The sequence below is a fragment of the Leptodactylus fuscus genome, chromosome 7 (assembly GCF_031893055.1).
Source record: "Leptodactylus fuscus isolate aLepFus1 chromosome 7, aLepFus1.hap2, whole genome shotgun sequence".
Classification (NCBI taxonomy): Eukaryota; Metazoa; Chordata; class Amphibia; order Anura; family Leptodactylidae; genus Leptodactylus; species Leptodactylus fuscus.
Genome location: NC_134271.1, coordinates 18,878,659 through 18,897,502, shown reverse-complemented (window position 1 = coordinate 18,897,502; position 18,844 = coordinate 18,878,659). Strand labels below are relative to the sequence as shown.

General features: G+C 47.3%; 1 protein-coding gene across 9 annotated transcripts in view; it reads right to left on the bottom strand.

Annotated features, from left to right (window-relative positions):
- Positions 1–18,844, bottom strand: part of NAV2 (neuron navigator 2) — a 262,355-nt gene that overhangs the window by 83,286 nt on the left and 160,225 nt on the right. For 8 of the 9 annotated variants that reach the window (XM_075281269.1, XM_075281261.1, XM_075281262.1 and 5 more), the window contains exons 2-3: positions 4,447–4,564; positions 1,560–1,612 (exon numbers count right to left, since the gene is read on the bottom strand). In XM_075281269.1, the coding sequence (XP_075137370.1) occupies positions 1,560–1,562 (3 nt within the window). In that variant the 5' untranslated portion in view covers positions 1,563–1,612; positions 4,447–4,564. Of the gene's footprint in view, positions 1–1,559; positions 1,613–4,446; positions 4,565–8,161; positions 8,308–18,844 lie in introns of those variants that run through there. The other variant, XM_075281268.1, reaches the window with a different exon arrangement.

Genomic DNA, 18,844 nt, shown 5'->3' with positions numbered 1-18,844 from the left:
TTGGGTAAAATTGTAAATGAAGGCCTAAACTTCCAGAATGACCTGGAGGTGCTTGTGTGTTGTGGGGCAGTTCGAAATGTTGCAGACCCGAGACAAGGTTGCGATTCTGCTGTCAATGTGCAACCGGTCCAGATGGAGGCATTCCAGGTAGTACTACATGGGGGCTCTGATACTGGACACCCCTATAATCCAGCATTACAAAGTTCCTGAAAGAGGACTGGCGGTATTATACAGTATACTGTTCAGTGCGGGTACCGGAGATACCATGCGGTTGCTGGCGCTGATATTCCTCCACTATCAGAAGGCCGGCCCTTACATCGCAGCATCTTCGCTGACCCTGTGACAGTATTCTTCCATAGTCTTGTGGCAAGGAGTGCAGGGGTATTCCTAACATCCCAGTGACGTCACAGATATCTCCGGCGCCCGGAGCAAAGCAAACAGTGCGCCGAATTCAGCGTCGTCTCAGTTTTCTAGTAGTTTAGTATACCACTGAATGTTAAAGGTTAAGTCTGACCTTCACGACCAATATTTTAAACTATCCCACTGTATCCAACAAAAGTCGCCATTTCACCTACGGTTTTGTTTCTACAGCTCCGCAGCAAACCTGTCCATCTCCATAGTATCAGACAACAACCAAACCCTGTGTAGTCTGATCCTGCCGCCATACGCTCTTCTATCTGTCCTAAGCCACCAGATCTAAGCTAGTATAGTAACAGATGGAAGGGAGTAGGACGGCAGGATCTGACTACACAGGATTTGTTTGTTGTCTGTTACTATGGGACGCAAGAACTGTAGAAACAAGACAACATTTCTTAAGTACAATCTATTGCAACTTCCTTGGGTTTTCATTTTGTATGCACTAGGATAACAACAACAAAAAAAAAAATCATTGCAAAGTTGGACATGGTCTTTGTTCATGGAGTTGCTTGCATGATGGCGCCTTCTTGACCTTCTTGCAATCTGAGTCTTCAGGTACCTTGTTGAGATGTAAATGATGTCTCCAGGTAATATAATTTGGTATATTACAACTGTACAATGGGCCAATAACCTCCTAAGACTTTGCGCAGGGTTGGTAGAAGCCTAGCGTCCAATGAAGCCAAAAACTGTGGGTTATGACTGACAAATTCCCAAAAAACTTTGACTAGCGGAGTTGGTTGGTGCCCAAAAGAAGGTGTTGAATAAAAAGGTGACAGTCGAGGAAAAAGATTACTATAAACTGTGACAGATTGCATCAAAATTGTGCCAAAATTTTGGAACAGAAATAGAGGTAAGCGTCTTTTTGGATAAGGCCAGGTTTCCATTGGATACAACCACAGCAAGACTATTCGTATCCTCAGGGTGAATGGAAAGATCTATCCTCTGTGATCCTATACTAGTGGAGAAACCCTTTAAATAGTCTGAGGAGACACCAAATCACAGATGGACTCCATGAGATAACACTATACTGACACTACAGAGTTCACAGCTCCTAATACATAGTCACAAAGCAATAGGACATAACCCTGAAGATCTGCGGAGCCCTGACAGCTGTCAATCATCGCCTGGATGTCCGTACTCACCATTTGGGACCTGTTCTTGGGGCAGCCATTGATGTCTTCAATCTTTTCATTTGCTGAAGAGAAAAACAAAACCAAAAGGAGTCAGAAGAGAAGAGTCCGGAGAGAGGGTCAGACCTACAGTACAGCCTAACATGTGAAACACACAGAGCCGGCCAGAGGGGTGGGGGGTTTCACAAGAGCCGGGCCCACCCCAGACAGCTGAGGAGAGGTCATCTAGGGAGGGAGACAACTGTGCCCGGCTATTAAACCTCTAGAATCATCTGCTAATCTATCAGCGCAGACACCGGGGCTGTCAACAGAGGGACCGAAGTGGGAAAAGTGTCTACAAACACTACACAGATATACAGGAGAAGTGCGCAAGACATGCAGGGCCCCACCCCAGGAGAATTAGGGGAAGTTCACGCTGGGTATTTTGGACTGGGACCTGAAGCGGAGGCCGCCTGAGGTTCTGGTCCAAAATACGGGTAGCTGTGACTGGATGCCACTGCAGTGCACCATCATCCAGTCGCGTGCTCCGCTCCGGATCAGGACCAAATGAATGGGCCTAATTAGAGGGAGTGTCTTCAGGCGGATGTCGTGAGGCGTATCGGCCTGAAGAATGAGCATGTTGCTTTTTTTTCAAGGAGCTCTGAATACGGTTTAAAACTACGCCACTATTCACACATCACATTCATGCAGGTGAATTATCCATCCAGACCTGTGGGTGATTTACCTTAGTATTAGCATTTTAGGACTATTTTAGGTTTGGAAGAGAATAGACTGCAGGACTCCTATAGTACAGACAATGGACAAACTGTGCAGAAAATTGACTGCGAGGTGATGAAACCGAGAGCGAGAGGGTAAGAATGTGACACTGACAGCACTCGGCGCCCCCTATGTCTTATTTATATGCATGTCCTGTACTGAGATAATCTGCTGTCACTGGTCTGGTAAAGGAGCTTGTGACAGCCTCAGGGTTTCGGGAGGGGGGGGGGGGCATGCTGTGACTTTTGGTTCCTCCACAATAAGTCGGAATGTAATAATGTATGAAGTTTCTATATGTGATCTGTAAATATATTTATGGATAGGTATTCTTGCTCCATTCAGTGCCTCACACACCGCTCCATAGATAAATGGCAGCTGCGAACGTTCCCGCACCTCCATCATACTGGTAATGGGTCACAGTCCCAGGATGGGAACCATTCGCACTGTTCTCATCTCACCCTCTCACTTGCAGCAGGATATTTGGCAGTATCGTTCCTCCGGCAACATCTTAGGGTGGCAGAGATGACACATTGGATGAAACTGTCCCCGCACACTTCACAGCCAAGTGTGATCCCGCACCACACACACACAGAGCTGTCAGCAAACTGAGGGCCGAGGGCGAGGGACAAGTCAAAACGGTGCTGGAATTCTTATATTGTGTTCACTCGACACATCGACAATGAACAGGAGGAAACCTGCGCGGGCCCCGGACAAGAGGCGAACCGGCTGCGCAAACTGACGTCTCATCTCATAAGGGGGTCAATGTGTGAACGTGGAGATTTATCACTATGGTTAGGAAGCGCGAGTTACAAGAGAGGCCGTAAAAATTACGACAGGAGATGGAAATGTAGGGGCGAGTGGTCCAACAGCTTAGTCACCCTATAATGTTGATATGCAGGTGATATAGGAAGCCCCATAGGCGGGTGATATAGGATGCCCCCTAGGCAAGTGAAATAGGATGCCCCATAGGCGGGTGATATAGGATGCCCCCTAGGCAAGTGAAATAGGATGTCCCCAAGGCAGGTGATATAGGATGCCCCATAGGCAGGTGCTATATGGTTACCGAAGTTCTGTCCAATTTCCAAACCATGTTTCTTCCCATTACTGTTTAACAGGATAGTACAATTCTAGAAAAATATGGTTACTTTCTTCCAGGAACAGCGCCACACTTGTCCATGGGTTGTCTCCGGTACTGCAGCTACGCTAAATTGACATGAATAGGGTTGAGCTAGCAGAAGACAGGTGTAGTACTTTTTTTGGAAGGCAGCAGCCATGTTTTTCAACTCCTAGACAACCCATTCAATGTCTCTTTCGGATCTCAGATTGTCCTACAAACCACAGGGAGGCACTACAACTGGTTGATGACCAATGGGAAGGTTGCAGCTCCACTGCATCACTAGAAGAGCGTTTGCCAAATATTCCCAGATCGTTGTGAGCCTGACATACAGGACCCCTGTCTGTCATAGCTGGTGTCTGCTTATAGGGGGCTGCATGTGGGACGCCCACTGATCTGATATTGCGATATCGATGACCTATCCTAAAGACAATCAAAATCTTTAGCCCTGAAAATCCAGGGTTTCTAATCTAATAAGGAATCTGAGTAACTTCATTTTTTTGCATTTTAGCAACCACCCCGTTGTCTGCTATGTAAATGCATAGCCGAGCTCCCACAATGCATTGCTCCCTGTCAATAGGAACCCAGCAGAATTCAGAATTTAGCTCGAAACAAACGAAGAAGAAACCATTGAAGAAATCTATAAAACTGGTTCAAAAGAAAAGTGCAATGAGCTGTGCAATGAGGTCTCTCTTAAAGGGGTTTCCAAAATATTGGTCTAGTGAACTTCCTGGCTGGAAAATGATCGGAAATCGGATTTTAAAATCGATCCTGAACTCTGAACCCTAGGCATAACATCTAAGGACAGCAGCGATCCCCCACATCTAAGGACTCCGGCAATGCCCCACTTATGATAAATCCCCCCCACCCCCATCGTCTTCTGTACATGACTACTGACGCTTCTAGATTTCTCTCTGACAACACACAGATAGCAGCTCAAATAAGTAAGGCGTCTTCAGTCATGTTTGTGAATGAAGCTGGAGATTCTCTATCCCCCTACGTGCACCCCAAAGGACAACTCGCACTCACCCACAACCTGGATGATGTCCGCCAGCAACACTCCATCCGTCACATCTTGCTGTAGGTCTTTAATCAGACGCTTGTGCCCGGATTTCGCCAGGTAGTGGTTCGCCCAGTCCGTGTAAATCTGTAAGAAGAGAGAAACACTTGAGTGAGATTCTGAATAATCCTTCCCCCCCCCCCCCCAGTCTTACAGACAGGACCCAGCGCAAGGGGACCAGAGCCCATTAACATTCAGGAGAGGCATCAAATCTACATTCGCTCCTCAATACCAAGTGCTTTGCTTCTATGGAGCTGCCCGACATCAGAGCTGAGGATGAGCGAGCTCGGTGTGAAACCAAAGGCTCTACCAGTTCCAGTCGGCGGTGCGATGCTTCATTTGCCTGCAGGACATTGTTGGGGAGATTAGCAGCTCCGTCCCACAGTAAAGTGCCAACGTGTTTGTTTTCAAACTCCCCAATCACCACATCGGCCGGCGCTGTGACCCCACACGCTGAGCCCCCCCACATTGATCCTGCAGCACAAAGCCTGGCTGCTCCTGCCAGCAGCTGCTCACCCACCCGGCACAGGCAGGTAGAGGAGGCATCTCAAGACACCTCAAAGCGGCTCCTTAGACGGCAGCGATATTGCTACAGATCTCTGCGCAAGCTCGGCTCTGCTAAGTATGCATATCAATCCATGTGGAGCAGAGAGCGCAGATACCTGTAGTAAGAGGCCTTACACATCATGAGACCCGTCTGGTGTCCTCAGAAAGCTTCAGCCCCTTATGTGAAATAAAAGCTTGTGGGGGCTGCACCCAGGAATGTACCGGGGGTCGCCATCATTTCCTACACTCAGACTGTGCAAATATTTACACACTAAACTGAATTACACCGTGACGTGCGAGGTGTAAAGTGAAGGTTTATGGCCGCTATATAAAAGCTGCACAGACAAAACTTCATGGTCATGAATTGGAAGTTGACGCAGCGGGCTGGATATTCGTGTCGCGGTCAGGACGACATTGTCCCGTTGACCGCCGCTGTTCTTGGGAGTGTCGTCTGCCCATAACACAAGTGGTGTACACAGCCTGGAGCCAAGTATACAGGCACATATAATGTATATAGAGCTGAGCATATAGCCTTGGCTTTATTTAGGAGCTCAGAATTAGTTTGTGGCCATCCACTATTACAGGTCATGGCTCCCTGCAAGATCTGCACTCTCCTGAAATACTCTGTGCTTCAGGGGCACACTGCTCTTTCCACTATGCAATGCTAAATCCGTTACCTCACACAAGAGCAGCACAGATCTGTCCTGAAATACTTAGTGCTGCTGGTCAGCATGCTCCTTCCACTATGTCCTTTTCAGTCAATGATCTCCCGTAAGATCACTCACTTCGATGCAAATCCCTCTACCCGATCATCACAACATCACGTCCATCGGTCACATGAAGTGAATGGGGCTGCCCTGCAATACCAAGTGTAGCCACTACAAAGTGTATGGCGCTGTGCTAGATAAAAGGTCAAAAGAGCTCATGTGAACACTACAGCCTCTCTAGCCAGCTGATCGGACAGGGTTCCAGGCGTTGGACCTGCACCGATCACATACTGATCACCTATTGTAAAGGGCAGGTCAACAATATGTAAGTCTTAGAAAACCCCTTTAAGACTCTGTTCACATCCGCATTGGTTATTTCCACTGTTTTGCTCCATCATAATAACAGAAGAATAAAAATAAGAGAAGTGCTGAGTCCCTGACATGTCAGACATCGATCGATGATCAGCGGAGTCTAGTAAATAATACGGGAGCCAATTGCTTTCCATCATGGGGAAAGTCATCAGCCAGAATAGTCCAGCATGCCGCACTATTTGTACCCATCATATTTTATGGAAACTGCGACAAAGGCTCCCGATGAAGGCGTAAACATTGTAAGGCCGCACGCACACAACTGGATTTTTTGTCACTATGTCAGCACACTGACCCCATTCAAATCTATGGCCCTGTGCCCCCAATAGTGATGGTCACAGCCCCGTGAACCTAAAATGAGTGGGTAGGTCACTGCCCTCCAACTCATGTACAGTACTGAAATCCTCTGTGAAGCTGGGGTCCCTGGTCTTACTACTATTTAATGCAACCCCCCCTTACACACCGTGCCCCTGCCCCTGTTACCATCAGCCCTCATTGACCGCTGAGCAATAAAGTGACACAGTCATAAAAACATGAATCACTGAAGTCCCTGACCCCAAAGATAAAAGCATTGTAATGAAAGATTAAAGGGACGGTCTAGCAGATGTCTGCAGGTACGCCACAACACCTGCCTGGAAACCCCAGAAATGAGTCACCTAATTGTTCACCTTACAAAGAAGAGCAGGTCGGCCGCAACGTGCAGGAATCACGGGCACCCTTCATTGTCTCCCTCCGAAGTGCGCTGTAGCTTTAAGACGTGTGGGTATATTTTTGAAGTGTGATGTCATATCATGTCGCTGTGCCAATGGGCAGGGAGTCAATGGTGATAATGTACGGATAGGAGCAGCAACGTTCTCTACAGTCATTATACAGTGAGCGATACCCCCTCTTAAACCCCCACTAATTACTAAGTGTCACGTTACTGTAACAAACCCCCCCCCAGCATCAAAACACATTCCCCAGGCCCCAGTCACCAGTACAGCGCATGGTCTGACTCAGGCTCTGATGATTCAGCCCGCTGTCAGAGACCCTCTTGTCCTGTACAGGGGGCACAGCCCGCTCCTCTATTGTCAGCTGACGGGGCCTGTCACAACAATCGACTGCCATGAATATGAATGAAGGACCCCAAAGACATTGTGGGGAGGGAAAAGGTCACAGAACGAGGGTCACTTCCGAGAAATCGCATTAGTAACAACCTGACGGGCTGATCGCTATATTGTGTTATTCTATAGTAGATACAACCTAGATGGTGCAGAGCAGAGTTTGTCTCATCTCCAAAATTTTGTATTTTTGGTTAGTAAAAATTGAGAAGAATTAACCAAACACTTGCAAAGTTCTCTGATACGAGGTCTCGCTATTATGGTATATTCTGTAAATCCAGCATTTAAAAATCCGTAAACACCTACATAAGGTAGATTTTATGGAACCCGTTGAATTTTGGGTGCTCTGCGCCCTTACAGGGTTACTTCATCCAACATTGCCACTCTTCCCTATAGGCCACACCTGGTACTGGCTTGAGGACCAACGTGACCACCCATTAGGGTTCCCTCACTTTACTAAATCCTCAATACAACCAACCAGAGGGACCCAATTCAAAATCCAAAATGGGACCTTTACCTACCAAATGCTATTGGGAACACTAGGACTTTTGGGGCCCATTCAGTATCCAGGGCCTAGAAGCAACTACTACCTCTGAACCCCTACATCAACATTCCTCATCCCCAACCCAAAAGACCCCAATGATACAGTAAATCCCCACAATGCAACACCACCAGCTCACACAAGGCTCACCGCCCATAGAGGAGACATCAGTTGGCACCTCCAGTCAATAATGGAGGAAATCCAGACAGTCAGTGTCCCCCAAATATATGATAAAGCCAACTAAGAGCAAAAACTGCATGTGCAGGCCCCCAAAGCAATGACATAGTCATAATCTTCTAGTAAGAAGAATTGTGATACTTGTAGTCCATCACATCCACCTTCCCCTGAACAGATACAAGGTTTCCATTATAATAAAACACAAAAGCAAATAAGCAACAATGTAACAGAAATCTTATCTTACTCTCTTATAATGGTTGAAGGAAATTTTACTTCCGTTCCGCTCAGGGACCCAGAACCTCAGGCTTGCTGGCATGGTTGGGTAGAGGAGAGAGCACAGGAAGCCTCCTGCTTGCCGGGGGCCCCTCGCTCACATACTGAGGTGGTTCCAGTGTGTCAGGCAACGCCGCCGGGTAATTTTAGCAATCAGATTCCGTTACACTTCAGGGTCTCTGGGATTACATGGAGTGGGCAGGTTCCCCTCCCGCATGTATTCTCTGCCATGTGCTGACAAATGACACAACTTTTCCTGTGCCAGATGAGCTTAACATGCATGATGCTGCAGGTGGGTATAGCGTAATCCCTATATGTTAGTCGGAGTCGCCGTGCTGCCGTATACACATTGCAAAGACCGCCCAGGAACGATAATCCGAAACTTTACTATAAACGGCGCCCACCACCACAAAAACCACCTCGTCTATGCGGTTGTAGGGGCAGTTAGGAACATCATGAATAGAACTTTGTGTGTCAAAAGGCAAATTTGCTGCCAGGAAAATGAATTACAAATCCGTAAATTCTGTTTGACGCTCCCGTTTCCGCCTACGGTCACAGCACACAATGACCTGTTAAAACTCTATGTTAGGGGATGACACTGGGACTTCTATACTGATGACATAGCCTTAGGATAGATCATCAATATGTGAGAGTCTGACACCTGGGACCCCAGCAGATCAGCTGCAACCTCTTCACTGAATCCCAAGCACAGCGCCGTACATCACTTGAATGGGACTGAGCCGCTGTACTATGTGACCAATGAATATTGAAACAGCTGATCTGTGGGGGACCTGGGTGTCAGACTTGCACAGATCACATACTGATGACATATCGCAAAGGGGTTTTTCTGGACTTGCGTATTATAGACCTATTCCATAACATGCAAGTCCCAGAAAACCCCTTATAGGACATGGCCAGGCTTAGAAAAACGAATGTTTTATTCCTAAAACAGCCCCACACCAGTCCACAGGGTGTGTTTGGTATTGCAGCTTGGCCTCCACTTCAATAATGCAGACCTGCAGTACCAGACATCACCTATATGGAGGTGTGACGCTGTTTCTGGACACCATGGACACTTCTTTAAAGGGATCCTAATCGCTCAGACATGATTTTTTCTAAGTACCACATCAGAATAGCCTTAAGAAAGGCTATTTGTCTCCTACCTTTCGTCATCTTCTCCGCGCCACCATTCGCCTACAATCCCGATTCTTGTCGGTATACTAATGAGCTCTCTCGCAGCACTGGGGGTGGGCCCCAGCGCTCAGACAGCACTGGGGCGTCCCCAATGCTGCGAGAGAACTCTCTCCAGGGCCGCCTCCTCTTCTTCAGCCTCTTCTTCTGGCGGCATCTTCTTACTTCTAGACCTCGGGACTTGGGCAAAGCAGATTGCGCATGCCACAGGCCACGAGAAAATGGCCGCTTCCAATACTGTGCAATCGGCAATTTTCTCGTGGCCTGTGGGCATGCGCAGTCTGCTCTGCCCAAGTCACCGCTGGAAGAAGAGGCTGAGGATAACGCTGCTGAAGAAGAGGAGGCGGCGCTGGAGAGAGTTCTCTTGCAGCAGTGGGGACGCTGTCTGAGTACTGGGGCCCGCCCCCAGTGCTGCAAGAGAGCTCATTAGCATACCGACAAGAACTGGGATTGTAGGTGAATGGCGGCGTGGAGAAGACGACGAAAGGTAGGAGACGAATAGTCTTTCTTAAGGCAATTCCGACGTGGTACTTAAATCATTTCTGAGTGATAGGATCCCTTTAATGTGAGATACCCGCTCATGAGTATTTTTTCCTGCAAATACTATATCTGCCCTGTGATGAATTTGCACCTATAACATTAATCTTACAAACTGGTAGTTTGCACCAATGTATCAGAACGATTGGGTCATTGGACTGTCTAGACTCCATACTATAACAACCCCTCCGCTACGAGAAGAAACTTGGTGATGGTAGAAATGACACATAATTGGAATTATTTTCTAGGAAAGTTCCAGCAGGCGGCCGCCCGTGTTCTTTACATGGCTGACCTTATTACAAACGTCTTAAACAATTACCTATGAATCTGCCTTCGCCAATGAAGAAAAACGCTCGGGTTTCTTGACAACAATTAAGCGATTCCATTTTGAGACCTGTTAAATGTAATGTAATAAGCCGCTGATTCGCCATCTGTTCAACAGATGTATTGCTTATTACGGTCTGTCTGCGAGGATGGTTATCTCAATCTGTCTTATACCGCGTGGATCTTCAAGGTGAAGGAAAACAGGAACTATTGCCAAACATAACAGCACAATATGAATAATCGGGGATCCAAGAGACTGCCAGGGGTGCCGGATTATCACCAAAGATCGATCATCATCATCAGATCGGTGGGGGGCCACAACTTGGCACCACTGTTTGATGGCGGCACTAGGGTATATAGGTAGCAGAGTCTTCGCTGTTTACATCGCTCCATCTATAGGGTGTTATATAACAATGTAAACAATGAAGAGGACACAGCACTCCAGTGTGGGTGACCCCCATTGATATTGAGGGTCTATCCTAGACTTAGGCCATCAATACTGAAAAATTAGAAAATGCCTTAAAGGGATTGTCCAGGCATTCATATATTTGCAATGTATGGGCTATGGCCCTTCCCAAAGATATCCAATTGGTGGGGGGATGGTGCACCTGTATGGGGTACTGCCAAAGCCAGCACAATACACAACACAAGGCTGGAACCAGTTGACTCTGCACAATGGCCGAGCTCTAGAACTGCTTAGGGTTCATGCACATGACCAAGGGTACAGTCCGATTTGTAACATTGATTTCAATGGGCGGTTCCGATCCACTTTCATGCAACTGCTCTATAATTCTGGGAATGGAACATAGTGAACCCCTTGTACTGTGCATGAAGCCTTAGTTAGTCCTGACAGCGGGATCGTTGTACAGTTCTCTCTAGGACACCACGTTTGACTACACAGGGGTCTCCCAGTCCCCCATTGTGTTCCCCGGGAACCCTATGTGACTCGAGTGCAGGGGGGAGTCCTCTTTGATCATGCTGCAGCCGCCTTCGATCTCTATCTCCAGTCATTAAACAGTTAAATACTTGCTGCATGCAAACCCATACAGCCAAATACAGTGAATTGTTGCTCAGTAATGGGTTAACCTGGCAGGACTCAGGTATATAGGAGAAGATTTATTAAGGCCTCAAGCTCTGACCCATCCTATTCTGTGGCCCCATAAACGTCTGGATATGGGGCCGTAGGCCTAGGACGGGTTCTGTTCCTGTTCTATCAGTGACCCATCCCCGCTGCAGGAATGAATGGGTCCGTGGAGGGTACGGGATACGACCATCACCCATTTGCCGTCCATGCTGTTCAACCCTGGCCTCGGCACATGCACAAGGTCGTGTGTATGAACCCTAATAGTGAAAATTTAGAATAATCCATCACGTGTCTGACGCGTTTCAATCAATCCAGTGTATTGTCGGACTCTCTAGTCTAACATTACACCACTCATAAATGTATCGCAGGGCACGTTAGACAGCTTTTGGGCACATTTTGCTTAATAAATCTCCCCCATTGCCTCCGAGTTGGCGCCCCTCCAATCCCATCTGCCAGTCATACCCTACAGACACGAGACTGTACATAGACGGACCTAAGGGCGAATATAGAAACAATAAAAAGACGTATCTAGTTCTGCAGTCAGATGACCCCCTTGTAAAAGGAAACAGGATAAGGTGAGCAAACATCCCAAGAGGCCTCAGACCCTTATTCTGGAGCAGCCTTTAGTGGGCGCCGCTGCTTCAATGAGCAGCTTTTAGTGACATGTGACTGATCAAAGGCCCAGGCCTGCCACTAAAGATTCTTATCACAGGGGGGCTGCAAGGTTGGGCTGGCGAGAAGACCCCAACAGGAAGGAGCAGGAGATCTCCAGGACCCTTTCACCCGGCGCTGCCCAATTACAAGTGATCTCTCTACTAATCCTCAGCCCCGACCACTTCAAAGGGAAGTTTTGGGCTGTGAGCTGAGGACATTGTTGGAGGATTAGCAGAGGTTCATGTCTGAACTCGCTCCTATCAGGATGTATTTTATATTAAAATCACTAATGCCAACGCTTTTATGTGCAGCCACACGAAAGCGCTGCGTGCCGGAAAGGTATTCTAGGGCCGTGACAGCAGAGCACGTGATGTCTGAGCCAACAACCTATGAAGGGGTTAAACACCTTCTAATGGTACCTGCCTATCCTTAGAATTGGTCACTCATATTAGATATGTCGCGTCTGACACCCAGGACCCCCACAGATCAGCTATGACAGTGCAGCTCCTGGTAACATTTTATGTGAAGTCTATGGGGTAGTGCTGCAGTACCAAAAGTGGCCACTATGCATTGTATGGCAAGTGAGCAGCTTAGCTCCCAACATGTAAACATTAGCAGGTGCAGTCCTGGGGCAGCTGATCTGCGGGGGTTTCGGATGTCGGCTCATGGACTCCTTTAAGGGATTGTGTCACTAAAACACGGCTTATTTTCTACACCAAGTTTGATGATTTTATTTTTAATTTTCCATCTGTATTTTTTTTAAAGTGCTAAGTCCTGCAATTTCACTGTGGCCACTAAGCCTAATAATAGACTGACACTTGGCAATATCGTAGTATTTTTTTTTTTTTTTTGCAGCAGTCACGTCATTTACACCACAGAAATGAACACCATAGCAGATAACACCTCTATAAATAACACTCATGAGTCATCATTACTTACAATAGATGAGGTCATAGTTTACCTCCTCCACTCCCTATACAAAACTACTATAGACCTCAATGAGTCAGCTCCAGACAATTGCTGCCTATGGCCATGAAAGTGCTGTAAAGCAGGTGACTGAATGCTGCTAACAAAGCAGAAGCGGAGCCTTTCAGGTCTCTGGGACGTCTCCACATTCTTTGTATAGACCCAGGACATGAGCTATAAGCCATTATGCCCATCCCCCGGTGGGGGGTCCCCACTAGTACAATGGGCTTTATTCACCACAACTGGGGTTTCTTCTAAAACCAGAGGAAGAAATTACACTTTAACTTTTATGATGTAATAATGGCTCACTAGAGCCGGCCATATCTTCTTATCTCTCGGCCTTTTATGGTGACTTGTGCTAAAGGTTCCCGTAAACATTACATGAAAGGCAAAACCCGCGGATATCCTATAACTTCTGCTTCATATGGGCGTCCAGAATATCACTGCTAGTAATTCACTAGTGGGAGGGGGATGGACAGGACGGCGACACACGGGGGGCAGGACGGCAATCCTCAGGATAGGGGAAAGGACGGTGACACTCAGGAGAGAGGACAGGACGGTGACACTCGGGGGACAGGACGGCGACACTAGGGGGAGGGGACAGGACGGTGACACTCGGGGGACAGGACGGCGACACTCGGGGGAGGGGACAGGACGGCGACACTCGGGAGGCAGGACAGCGACCCTCAGGAGAGGGGGCAAGACGGTGACCCTTGGGGGGCAGGATGGCGACACTAGGGGGAGGGGACAGGACGGCGACACTCGGGGGGCAGGACAGCGACCCTCAGGATAGGGGAAAGGACGGTGACACTCAGGAGAGAGGACAGGACGGTGACACTCGGGGGACAGGACGGCGACACTAGGGGGAGGAGACAGGACGGTGACACTCGGGGGACAGGACGGCGACACACGGGGGAGGGGACAGGACGGCGACACTCGGAGGGGTGGAGAACAGGACGGTGACACTCGGGGGGCAGGACAGTGAGACTCGAGGGGGACACGACAGCAACACTCGGGGGAGTGGGACAAGACACTGACACTCGGGGAGACAAGATAAAAGCTGGGTAGGTGTGCTGTCTTACCCATTAGCGAACCCACGTCATACATTAGCCGACCCCTGACCTAGATGCACTTTCAGCACTTCAGAGGGGGCAGAGGGCACATTACTTTGCCACTTACAGACGTCCTAAATGATCAGACTCGGTCCGGACAAACATCAATTAAAATAAAATCAGCAAATACATTTTTGTCCAGGGAATAAAACTCCACAGGCGCTAAATGGGCATCTCAAGGCCACTTCAGGCTAATCTAATCGGTGCCCGGCACGCCACAATAGGGCCGCCCGCACCATTGTCAGATGCAATTTAATTAATTTTACAAATCCCAGCTGCCCACCTCCCCGGCCCCCTCAGCGAGGCCTCCTACATGGAACTAAGAGCCCAAGTGTTTGAGCCATCAAAAAATGTGCCCAGAGTATTTTTAAGTCCATAATCCCGTACCAATGAAATTCCCGGCAGTCGCTCTCTGACTTGTGAGGGATTTTACACAGATTAGTCTAAAAACAGAAAAGTAAGCAGAATTCAGGGAGAAAAAAGCAAAAGCTTTCAATTCTGAAGACAGAGAATAAAACGCTTTGGTTTTATTTCCAGCAGGAGCGACGTTCCGAAGATTGCGTGCAAAGCGGGAGACGGGCAAAGACGCCATGTACATAGCTGCAGCTGGCCGTACATGGGAGGTGACCGGTGGCTGACAGTCGTGTCCGGTCGCAGCTGAACGCCTTGGGCTCCTCTTCTGTTTCCATCTTCTTACCAAATCATGAGAAGTTTCTGGAAGTTCTTCATACAATCAGATTGTAGACAATCTAGATACGTACATTGTTGAGGACATGGCTACAGCCCCAAGATTAAAGGGGCTAAAAATATGGATGACCTATTGGGTCCACAGCCAGCACTATAATGTACAAAGCTCCCTATTGGGGCAATACGGTGGCTCAGTGGTTAGCACTGCAGCCTTGGAGTCCTGGGTTCGAATCCTGCCAGAAACAACATCTGCAAGGAGTTTGTATGTTCTCCCCGTGTTTGCGTGGATTTCCTCCCATTCTACAAAGATATACTGATAGGAGAAAAAAAATGTACATTGTGATCCCTATATGGGGCTCACAAAAAAAAAAAAAAAGCTCTCTATTGAAGGCTGTAGGTCAACTGATCTATATTATTTAAAGGGATAGTCCAGACTCATTTCCTGACCTATTCTTAGTTCATCAATTGATCGCCGGGGGTCCAGGATGTCTCAAGAGAGGGCTCAGCATAATAATGTGGTCTCTTCACAATAAGCCAAGCACAGCGCCATAGATTTGACAGTGGCTGTGCTTGGTACTGCAGCTCAATTCCATTCACTTGATCAGGACTGAACTGAGAAGAGGCCGTGCGACATGATGAACCTGACATTGGTGACTCCCCCTACAACTTATAAGCAGGGATTGTCAAACCCCCCCATGGATCTTCAATTGATGACCAACCCTGATGGCAAGTGTCAACTGATCGAGCCCATTAAAAATGATTTCCAAGATTAGAATACTGGCGGCCTCTCCTTATAAGACCAGAATATCACATCAATGGGGGTCCAACGACGAAAGGTTTACCAGGCACAGCTCCATCTTCTTGGCGGTGGTTGTAATACAACTCACTGCAACACTTCTCTAAAAGGAAACGAGTTGCAGTACCAGACACTGCCACTAGCAAAATTGTGGCACTGTACCTGGAACTGTTATTGGACTCCTAAGCCCAGATGGAGCAGGGATTTTAATGATTTTTTTTTTTTCTTTCCGCACCCCTATATATCAATCTGCTCTATAACAGGTTCCCTATAAGACTTCGCCTTGTAAATGGTGGTGAGGCCGACACGACAAGGTGGTAATCCTTCTGCCCTCTGGAATGTGTCTAAGTTTAGGCCGATGCGCCCACCAGGGTTTAATGGCTCCATTTGTCAGTACATTGTAGAATACTCCTATAACGTAAGCCCTCCGCAGCCGCCCGCCTGTCCGAAGTGCAAATTCTGCGCATTGTTGTCATTCTGAAAAGTCCTAAAAAAAATCCCCTGATATGGGAGTTTAATAGGAGAGGGGGAGGCGATGGCAGGGACCCTCCATGACACCCGGTGTACCTTCTCCATAAGAGGGTGGTGTTATCCTCCTGCTCCATATTAGCCCAGAAGGCGCAGGGAGATAAGGGTATTACAGAGACATGTAAAACAGGAGGGAGAGGCCGCGTGTAAATCACAGCAAGTATCCTGTTCGCAGCGATAAACCTCGGGACGTTTCCAGCGGGATCAAGTCTTAATTCCTTTCTGGTTTAATGTGATCGTAGCTTCTCCGTCCAGACACCGTCTATATACAGAGCTGATCCGGGATATCGGTATATACTGACAGTAATATTTACAGCAGTTTGGGTGGTGTATACATGGCGGATTTTCTTTGCTACAACTGTTGAAGGAAAGCTGGGTGACCACAGAAAAGACTTAAAAAACAAAATAAAAAAAATATAATCTAGTCGTGATTTTTGCTGCAAAAACTGAATAAAACCCCTGAATCTGTATATGCAACCTAACTGTCAGTGTGTATCCAAATACACTACTGTACAGACAGGAAATGCAAGCTTGACTAAGCCCCTCCCCTGAGGAACCAACCTGCATGCAATATACATGTACTGTGTATTATCTAGATATATATTGGGAATAAATATGAGTATAGCCTTACTACATCATACTGTCCTTGGGTATACATTGCCCCTGGGACTCAATGATTATTTAAAAAAAAAAAAAATGTATACTGTACAATGAATATCAGCCGAGAATGGCTTGTTGAATGGGGACTTTTGGCAGATGAATGGGAGCCTCCCTATTCTTCCACAACGTATGATATCAGAGGAGAGAAGGATCGGGAATTTTTGAATTTATTATGCCAAAGCTTTGTTCCTCCAGAAGAGAATCCACCCCCGCCCCCCATGAGAAGTGTCTGTTCATTGGCAAACAGTTATTCCTCTCATACGCCTCATATACAAGCATACAGAGTTCAGCCAAGTATGCAGGTGTTCAAAAGACAATAACACATGAAAGTGTATGGTCAGCTAAAGTCCCTGATACATATTACATACTAGATTTGGATATAATTCTAGGTCATTTAAAGGTGTTATCCAAGACCAGGGTTCTGAGTTTCACTTCCTCCACGTCAAGGAGGAGACATCATGTCTTTTGGTCACATGACCATGTTGCAGCTTAGCCCCATGCAAATGAATGTATTGGGGCTAATGTATTGAATTGACCACCTCTCCATACAACAAATATCTAAGTCACACTGTCCCAGCGTCCCCAATATACCGAAATGAATAAAGTTCAATCAGCAATAACTGCTTTCAGAAACATCCCTAAGATAAGACCAGCTCAGAACTTTAATAACCAAGAAGAGCGTTAATCCATGGACTTGAACCAAAAACATGACCTCCTACCCCTTTAAGATGTTCCAGCTAGTAAAGGAAACTCCAGTAGTCAGATGAAGTCACCGGTACACAAATATAACACAGTCATACAGGTAATAATATAGAAAAACAGGCCATAAATCAGCACGATAACACTCGCCATAAAAAAAACGTACCCTGACCGCGGTGAGTTCTCATGAGCGGCGCGGCGCTGTGTATCTGTCAGCGTGTGAGAAGCCGTCACAGATGACAAGCTGTAAAAACAACGTTCCCTCTGAAGATGATGGGAGTATTACTGGAGTATTGTACCTCAGGGCAGCGCCGACACTACAGAGTCCACCGGTATAATGTAAGGGATCAGTCACAGGCATCAGACACAATCACAGGCACCTATACGCCCCACCAAGGTCATGAGTGCCCATTTGGCCCCTGTCATGCCTGGTCATGACTATGAGTTACATAAGCCAACCGTATGCCGCAATATCCTGACATATACCTCCAGCACACACTTCAAACCCAATGTGAGTGCACCCTAAGGGTCTGTTCACATGGTTATTATTTGATGAGAAACTTGGTATGGATTCCAAGGCAAAATTCTCAATAATTCAGCTCACCTTCTGTATCCAAGGCAAGTGACTGGTATAGTTCGTAAACCATTCAAATGCAGTGGAAAGAAGCAAAATTTATGTCGCAGAAGTCACAAATGAACCACACCGGAGGGGGTGTCGCAGGCCGCGACTGATTTAAGTAGAGGCATCGATGCTGCGACCCCTATAGTTACACCAGTGCAAATGCCCACAGAAGTCTATGGAGAAAGGGAAGGAAAGAAGAGAGTGCTGCAGCTAATAGTGAGTCTTCTATCTCACCCCAAGTGCTTTTCTCCCGTCAGTTCTGTTCTGTACCTCTTTATAATCCCCCAATGATTCTGAATAAGCGATGTACTGTCTTATGGAAACTTCACAACCACCAGCTCAAGGAGAAGCGAGAATTAGAGATAGAGCCGGCAGAGGGTAAAATTGTTAAAAATACAGAATACAAATCCTGGGCAGAAATAGTGTTATTCTTCATGGCAGCTTATCCTCAGAAGTCACCTGAAAGGTTGGGTCCTCCTTAAGCCGGGGGTTGTATTGTTATTATATAATAATGGGGCCTCATTGTACACGGCAGCGGGTGTTCTGCTCGTTCAGGACTGGGAGCAGTACAGACATGTCCTTATGTCGCCTCACACCTGTAATACAACTCTCTCCTTGGGAACACAGAATTCACAGCCTGAGGAATGACCGGGGTCACTTGGCCTCCTTCCTATAGGGTTACATTGTTATTATGGCGCTGCTGACGTCATAGGGCTCTGGCGCTTCATACCACATAGATAAAGGGATTTACCGTCCACCGTGTCAGTTCAGCTGTTCTGTGGATCATCATTACA